This window comes from Juglans microcarpa x Juglans regia, chromosome 7D (genome assembly GCF_004785595.1).
Source record: "Juglans microcarpa x Juglans regia isolate MS1-56 chromosome 7D, Jm3101_v1.0, whole genome shotgun sequence".
NCBI classification, from domain to species: domain Eukaryota; kingdom Viridiplantae; phylum Streptophyta; class Magnoliopsida; order Fagales; family Juglandaceae; genus Juglans; species Juglans microcarpa x Juglans regia.
The window spans coordinates 23,885,137-23,892,950 of NC_054606.1; the positions used below are offsets into that span (position 1 = coordinate 23,885,137).

Here is a 7,814-nt window from a genome sequence, read left to right on the forward strand (position 1 = left end):
CGTCTTCTTCAAATTCTACCTCATTGCCTCCGACACAATCAACACGATCTAACCCAACCTAACCGATTTCCCTATGAAAATGTATAGCAGGGATTGCAGGATTGCCTTGTATGCACCCGTTGATCGAGCTATCTCAAACTCTGATCGGAAATCGATATCGATCAACAATCTCTCCCTCTCCACTATCGACGTGTCTGCTAAGAGGTTTCTCTCCACAATGCTAGAGCAAGGAATTAGAGTATGTTGCAACAAAACATGATCAAATTGAGCTCTTAGGAGTTTTTCTAATAATTTTTTAACCAAAACTATGCTTATGCTCCGTTCGGATGAAGCTCAAATGAACGATGGTGTCTTCTTGCCGCTGCATTTTTTTCTTCTTTGAAGCTTGAAGCCTTGAATGAACGAAAGGATGAAAAAGTCTATTTGCCGCTGTTTTTTTTTTTTTTTAAATATAATTGCTGACGTCACATCAGTGGTGTTCGCATGCAGGCACATGTCTTTGCTTGTATGTAGCAGTACTATTTTCTTCCAGATATGGAAGTCCAAGTTCTATTTGACTTCTTTTGTTGTATACTATGTTGCTTAGATAGTTTTAGAAAGTTATGTTTTGTTGTTCTTATTGCTTTACCTTGCTTTAGATTGACAATAAGGATTTATAAATTTTTCTAAAAGGCAAAAAAAATATGTTGAGGTGAGAAAATAGAGCAGGGTGGGGAGTCAGTTTCCCCCTGCACCCCGCCCCCCGTATACTCCCTAACCTCGTTCATTCGATGGGTGGATAGGTGGCTTAGTCTACCGTCTAGATTCTCGTTGTTAGTGCCACTGTATCACAACCAAAAACCATATCACAACACCACCCTATTACAACCAATAAGGCAAAAAACATATCACAACTACCATATATGCCTTTAAAGTCCACCATTAATTAGATCTTTGCTTGGAGACCTAACGCGGTATGATAGGAATATATACTACGTTCTCATCCAACTATCAAACTTTATATTTTTTTAATATAAAAAATTAAGAATTGTAGTTTATTTAAAATTAAAATTGGGTCTATAGTCAAGACCCGGCCCAATAGTAGTCTAAACAAAAGTGACCTGTTGAGTCAAAGTTCTGGGCTGCTGAAATAATGTCGGCCCAAGGTTATTACTGTAGTTTTACTTGGTATTTCCGAGGGCATTTTAGGCCACAACTTAACCACGATAAATATCTCGCTTCGTTTCTCTTCCAGCTAAGGTTTGTAATTCTACAGATTAGGGTTTTGGGTTTCTTACCGCGGCGGAGTTTCAGATCCCATAACAATGGTGGAAAAGGCGACCAGGGGAAGGAAAGAAGAGGTTGTTACCAGAGAGTACACCATCAATCTCCACAAGCGCCTTCATGGATGGTATATGTGCCTGCTTGCTTTGCATTCCATTTTTCCGTTTTATATTCCTCGTTAATTACTTACATTTGAAGCTGTGGGAAATCCGACGTGCTAGAGTCGGGATTAACGTTTATTTTTAGGCCACAAAGGAAATGGTTGGGACTTTGGGATTGGTTTAGATCTAGATTGGTATGACCGAATGAAGGAAAGGAAAATGCTTAAAATGATAATTTTTTTGAAGTAAGGATAGTCATTTCCTTTCTGCCTCAAGCTTTTCAGATATCAGGGAGCCCTTACAGTTAGTATTGCGCAGTGAACCTTAGTTGCTTAAATAAACAGGTCTTCAGTCATGTTTATAAGTATATATATCTGTGTGTGAGTATATTGGATACTGCAACCTTGGCCACACTTTAGTTTAAGGGTTCTTTTTTGCCAAACTTCTTCATCTGGTTTGATAATCCCGATATTGTGTGGCACCTTTTTCAAGCTAATAGCTGCATGTGGCTGTTACTGCTATCTTTAGGTTTGCGTTGTTTGGAGCGGCATGTTATAATTTAGTTAATTCTTGCTTACAAGAGGATATACGTATATATTTGCTTTCAAATTTAGTGTGCGCGCTTGGATGCCACACCAAAATTGAAGGGACTCCATTACCTTCTATGTTAAACTCTAGTTTTTTAATAAGTCAAGTCTGTCATCGATGTGGCCATTACATTATTTGTGGAACCACTACAGTTTTGTTTGGTCGCCATTTTAAATATGGATTTGTGCTTTTCTAAAGTTGTGTACAGTGAGTGACGATTGTTGGCGTGGTTTGAATTCTATCACACGGGTTCAAAAGTTTCCAAGTGAAAAATATTCTCTTGTATGAAGGAATGAGAATTTAGTTGCATCCGAGACTAGGGCTTGAGCATTTCCCACCTATGTACTCCGCCTTCTATTATCAAGTTTTTTTGTTAATATATAAACCTTTGTGCCCAACCTCATAAATATTGTGTAACTTGTGTTTGATTGAGTAATTTCATTTTCATCGCTTGTTTTTCGTTTGAACTCTTAGGCCTGGTTTGGATAGCAAAATCCTCCCAACTCATCCCATCTTATCTCAATATCCAAATACCACAAACAAAAATACTTTTTGATTTCAAATCTTCAACTTTTTCATCTAATCATTATCTAATCATTACAATTTTTCTAAACTTTCCACGTTTCCAAGCAAAACATAAAAAATAATTTAACTTTTTTAAATACCAAAACAAAAATAATATTTTAATAATATTTTAACTTTATAATATTTTTATTCAACTTGTTCTCTCTCCTTTCCCAAAACCCCATAAAACATATTAACTCTAACCATTTCACTACTATTCACAAATCATCTCATCTCATCTCCACTCATTATCCAAACCAGCCCTTAATTTGTCTTAATGATTTTACATATGACTGACTGAATCCATTTTGTCCTACAAATGGAAAGATTGCCCTGATTTTTCTAAATTTTTTTAAGTGTCAGTTTTATTTTGTCAGCTGAGATTTAAGTCTTTGATGTCAAAACGTACAGTGAAGGAAGAATTACTGGGTTTTCATTGAGTGTTATCTAAGTCCTCTTTATGATACTACTCAAGGGAATTTTGGTACCTCTATCCTCTGTGATTTCAAATCGTTATTTTCACACGTTTACTTGGACCATGGTAGCCATGAGTTTTTTCTCATTGTTTATGATTTCAGGCAGCAATTCTCTGACTATATCTTGTTTTTAATTTCTTTTGATGTCCTCAAAGTGTGGTGTTTCTTTAGTCTTGAGACCTATGTGGTATGTGCATTTTTTCTTTTGTAGCACATTCAAAAAGAAAGCTCCAAATGCCATAAAAGAGATTAGGAAGTTTGCCCAGAAGGCTATGGGAACAACGGATGTTAGAGTGGATGTGAAGCTAAACAAGCATATATGGAGCCGCGGAATCCGAAGCGTGCCAAGGAGGGTTCGTGTACGCATTGCCCGGAAAAGAAATGATGAGGAAGATGCAAAGGAGGAGCTTTATTCCCTAGTCACCGTCACTGAGATTCCACCAGAGGGTTTGAAGGGATTGGGAACCAAAGTCATCGAAGGAGATGATTGAGTAGTATGATACTCTTGGTAATTTTGTTTTATTCCATAAACAATTTACTTCCAAGTTCTGATATGTTTTTTGTAAGGATGATTAACTATTGCGCAGCAGAGTTGATGTAATGGATCGTAAGGTTTTTCCTTTTTGCTCATTTTTTTCATTGCTCCTTAAAAAACTATTGATTCTGCAGCATTGCTATTATGCCATTCTTTTTCTAATCTTTTAATGAGCCTTTCCTGCATGGATGTGGTTCCTTGGCGACAATGTGGGACCTTTTTTTTTTTTTTTAATTTGTGTGAAAGTAATAAAATGAAAATGAGAGTCCTTTAAGAAGTGTTAATGCATGACGATCTATGAACTAGGCAACCTGCTTAAAAGTATATACAATGTTTTTCCTAACTGTTTCCTGCGTTACTTGTGCACCTATTGAGTAGTTTACACAATTTTTTGGTATCCTTCGGCCTCAAGCATTCGACATTCGATGCTACCAAACTAGAAAGTGAAAGTAGAGACCTTGAAAGTTACATTCGTTGCTACCAAACTGTTACTACTTTGGCATCTTTGGATTGGAATGAGATCGCTTATGCTTTTGTGACCTAAACATTTAACGTTGGTTACAAATCTCAGATATGAGCATCACAATGTCAAATACTGTTCGTGGTAGTGTAGATTTCAACGTTAAATACAATTTGTATGTGTATCTTTCTAAATTATAGAAAGTGATGAAATACTACTGATCCGCGCGCACATGGCGGGGGCTCTTCATTCCACCGTTGCAGGAACTTTGAATCCACCGTTGGACCCCTCTTCTTTAATGTACAGTGCTCATTCACGTGTGCTGTCTCGCTGTTTTTGATAGACATGAACCGCAATCTCAGCCTTTGATTTTGAGTCAATGTATCCAACTTGTGGAGAAAGTTTGATTTGCTCTTCAAATTCAAGTAACGCCAATAATCAATTATAATCACGTGGGCGATGAACCTAAAATTTATATACGTAGACGTTGTTGCCTCCTGTGTAATCTTCTTTGAACATTAACGTTATTGTCAAAATCTTCCTCGATGTGACGAGCTTTGTCACTTGTCACCAGCTGTTTCACATTCTCAGAACTATTTATTTTTTAAAAAAAATCATTGAGAAGAAGAAGGAAAATTATATGAAACGGCACCTAAATTCTATGAAATTGATTTGAAAGAAATTTTAGCGATGGACTTATCGCAACCTCCAAATCCATTTCATGATCTTTACTTTAGATGACGCCTACGACAAAAGATGACTGGGACAACGACAATAATAGTGGCAAATGACAATGATAGTAGTCGGCAGCCTTCGTTAACAATTTAATTGAAAATGGAAATGGATATGGAAATGGGTCTATCTTTGTTCTACGCCCATTTCGTCCTTCACTCCTCGGTGCTTTCAATGTTGTTTTATATAAGGATAATGCTGTTTGAAACGATAGATGCGATTTTTGTTTTGCTTTGTTTTGTTTTTTTTAAATTTTCTTTTTAGTGATTAATAAAGTGAATATTATTGAGTTTTATGTATTTTTGTTATAAAAAAAAAAAAATTAAAGATGTTGAAAAAATGAATAAAAGAAAAGTAAAAAAAAAAAAAAAAAAAAAAAATCTTAAATGCACTTATTGGTCGGATTATCGGTAGAGACATCGGTCTTGTAGCATCATCCTTAGCTACTACGTTATTTAAGTTTGCCTATTTGGTGTATTACTAGTGCAAATTGTACACTTTCTTTTTTTTTTTTTTTTTAATATTTTTTAAACATCTTTAAATATTTTTAAAAAATAAAAAAATACTAATCTACTGATAATCATTTCTTTAACCATTAAGCAAAAAAATATTTTATAATAAAATAAAATATATAAACAGTCAAATTGAGGAGACAAACTTAGGTATCATAGTATCATTTTCCTTTATATAAAAAAGGACTCATTTGGTTACATAAACTATCTCATTTTATTTAATTATTACAACTTTCTCAAACTCTCACATAAAATATAATAAATAATTTAATTTTTTTAAATCTTAAAATAAAAATAATATTTTAATAATATTTTATTCAAATTTTAATTTTAAATTTTATCTAATATGTGTAATCAAACAAGAAGTTATTGGCTCACCGCATAATCAATTTGGAGGGATCTGGCTCGTCGAGCTACGAAGTACTACAAAGTTATTCCTTTCATAGAAATCTAAGAAAATGTTCTCATTATATATTGTCATATGATGATATCATATTATTCATTAATTGTTAAATTTATTATTTAAAAGAAAATTAGTTTATTAGTTGATAGACAATGTTATGTAGATTGACGTGGCTAATTATATAACAAGATAGTAGGATGGATGTAGATTAATGTGGCTAATTATATATGATCATGAGTTGGCATGCATATATCATGAATACTAAATTTTAATTTTATCCATGCAAATTACGTGCATGGGACATTTATGTTCCCTAATTACAACGTAATTAAACACAAAAAAGAATATTGATATATAATAAACTAATAATTATTATAAGAAACATGCATGCAGTATGCTAATACGTACTAATTAATTCTCTCTTACATAACACAAACATATTATCCATATTTCTGTTCATCACTAATCATCAGGCAACCCTTCGTCTTCGTGTGTAATATATATATATATATATATATATATATATATATATAACTCTACCGGCCGGAATGTGTTAGTCTAGCAGGCTTTTAGCGGCTTCCCACAGAGACAATCATTGTAAACGAACGACGATGCTTCCAGATGATCAAACGGCGAGCCGGCCGGTATTCTCCCACACAGGTGGTTGTGACTCAAATCCATATGTCCGATATACGAAGCCGAAGCTACCGATTTTGGTATCGAACCCCGAAGATTATTGTACGATAAGTCGAGCACAGTGAAGTATGATCTCGGGCCGAATACATCCGGTATCGTGCCCTCAAATGCGTTTCGGCTCAGGTTTAAGTTGCTGATACCGGAGGTAAACAAGCTAGGTGGTATGTTACCCGATATTTTGTTGAAATCCAAATTTAACGTCGCCAGAACCGCCATTCTACCGAGTGATTCCGGGATTGTACCTGAGATCCGATTCAGAGAAAGATCCAGATCGGCGAGCCGGTATATCCGGGAAATCGCACCCGGGATTGGGCCAGTGAGCTGATTGCGACTCAGCAGAGCCCGGCTTAGCATCCCGAGTCTATGGAAATCTCCGGGAAGCTCGCCGGAGAGTCGATTGTTCCTGAGATCGAGGTGCATCAAACTCGTGAGGTTCGTGATGGAAGGCGGGATTCTCCCCGAGATGAGATTATCGGCGACGTTGAGAACTGTGAGCCGTTGGAGTCGACCGATATCGACCGGGATCACGCCAGAGATCCGATTTCCAATGAGATCCACGATTCGGAGAAAAGGAAGGTGGGTGATGCACCGTGGGATGTCGCCGGAGATTCCCTTCCAATCGGCAATGATAATGGAGGAGAGGCGCGTGAGCCTGCAGATGGAGGGGGAGATGTAGCCCGTCATGTAACCGGTTCGGTGGGCCCGCTCGAAGATGGGGTCCTCGGACTCTCCACGAAGGGTGATGTCGGCGACCCGGCGGGTCTCCGGGTCACAGCTGACGCCATACCAGTTGTGGCAACAGTCGGTGCCGGTCCACGAGTTGAAAATGCCCAAGTAGGGCTCGTGGAGAGCTGCCTTGAAGGCCAGCAGTGCCGCCCGGTCCGACGGCGGGCACCCATTAACGACAGCCGTAGTAACGGCTAGTAGTGTCAACGTGAAATACCAACCCACACCCATTTCAACTCTCTCTCTCTCTCTCTCTTAATTAACTGTGTGAGCTCAGAGCTCCTGACTTCAAGTGTGAATAGTAATAGAGAGGATGTCAGAGATCACGTTGGGGAGTGAAGCATAGGTATGCAGACAGCAGACTACGTGTGTGTATATATATAGATCTCGAGATGCTCAAATTGTTTATTCTTACGATTTTGCCCCTAACGTGGATCTTATTGACTTGCATGATTGGCATGATTTGTTTATTTTTTATTTTTTAAAATATTCTTGTTTATGTTAAATTTTGTTATCTCCTACGGTACAAATATTTATCGAGTGAATATCAGTAATACATTTTTTTTTCTTATAAATATATAAAATTAAAATATTTCACATTAATAAATATTATGAGAGAGATGATTAAATTTAAAACAAAACTAATAATTTTAAACTCTTTTATAATTATGGTGGTTTAGCTACTAGTATTACAAGAAAAATTAGTTATTTACGAAGAAAATGATTATTTATAATGATAATATACTTATAATAATAAA

At 36.4% G+C, this 7,814-nt stretch overlaps 2 protein-coding genes across 2 annotated transcripts; one reads left to right on the forward strand and one right to left on the reverse strand.

The window, feature by feature from the left end:
* The first annotated feature begins 1,204 nt into the window (after window positions 1-1,204).
* LOC121238292 (60S ribosomal protein L31-like) lies at window positions 1,205-3,622 on the forward strand. The gene is made up of 2 exons (XM_041135124.1): window positions 1,205-1,390; window positions 3,204-3,622. The coding sequence occupies exons 1-2, from the start codon at window positions 1,305-1,307 to the stop codon at window positions 3,481-3,483; spliced, it is 366 nt and encodes a 121-aa protein (XP_040991058.1). The 5' UTR covers window positions 1,205-1,304; the 3' UTR covers window positions 3,484-3,622.
* A 2,548-nt stretch (window positions 3,623-6,170) lies between these two features.
* On the reverse strand, window positions 6,171-7,419 carry LOC121239806 (DNA damage-repair/toleration protein DRT100). The gene has a single exon (XM_041137133.1). The coding sequence runs from the start codon at window positions 7,285-7,287 to the stop codon at window positions 6,193-6,195; it is 1,095 nt and encodes a 364-aa protein (XP_040993067.1). The 5' UTR covers window positions 7,288-7,419; the 3' UTR covers window positions 6,171-6,192.
* Between the last annotated feature and the right edge of the window lie 395 nt (window positions 7,420-7,814).

What these genes read in the sequence shown, in the direction of transcription:
- LOC121239806 (XM_041137133.1), bottom strand. Translation starts at nt 7,287, where the DNA reads ATGGGTGTGGGTTGGTATTTCACGTTGACACTACTAGCCGTTACTACG.
- LOC121238292 (XM_041135124.1), top strand. Translation starts at nt 1,305, where the DNA reads ATGGTGGAAAAGGCGACCAGGGGAAGGAAAGAAGAGGTTGTTACCAGA. An exon ending in CACAAGCGCCTTCATGGATG is followed by an intron (nt 1,391 to 3,203) that starts GTATATGTGCCT and finishes TTTCTTTTGTAG; the next exon opens with CACATTCAAAAAGAAAGCTC.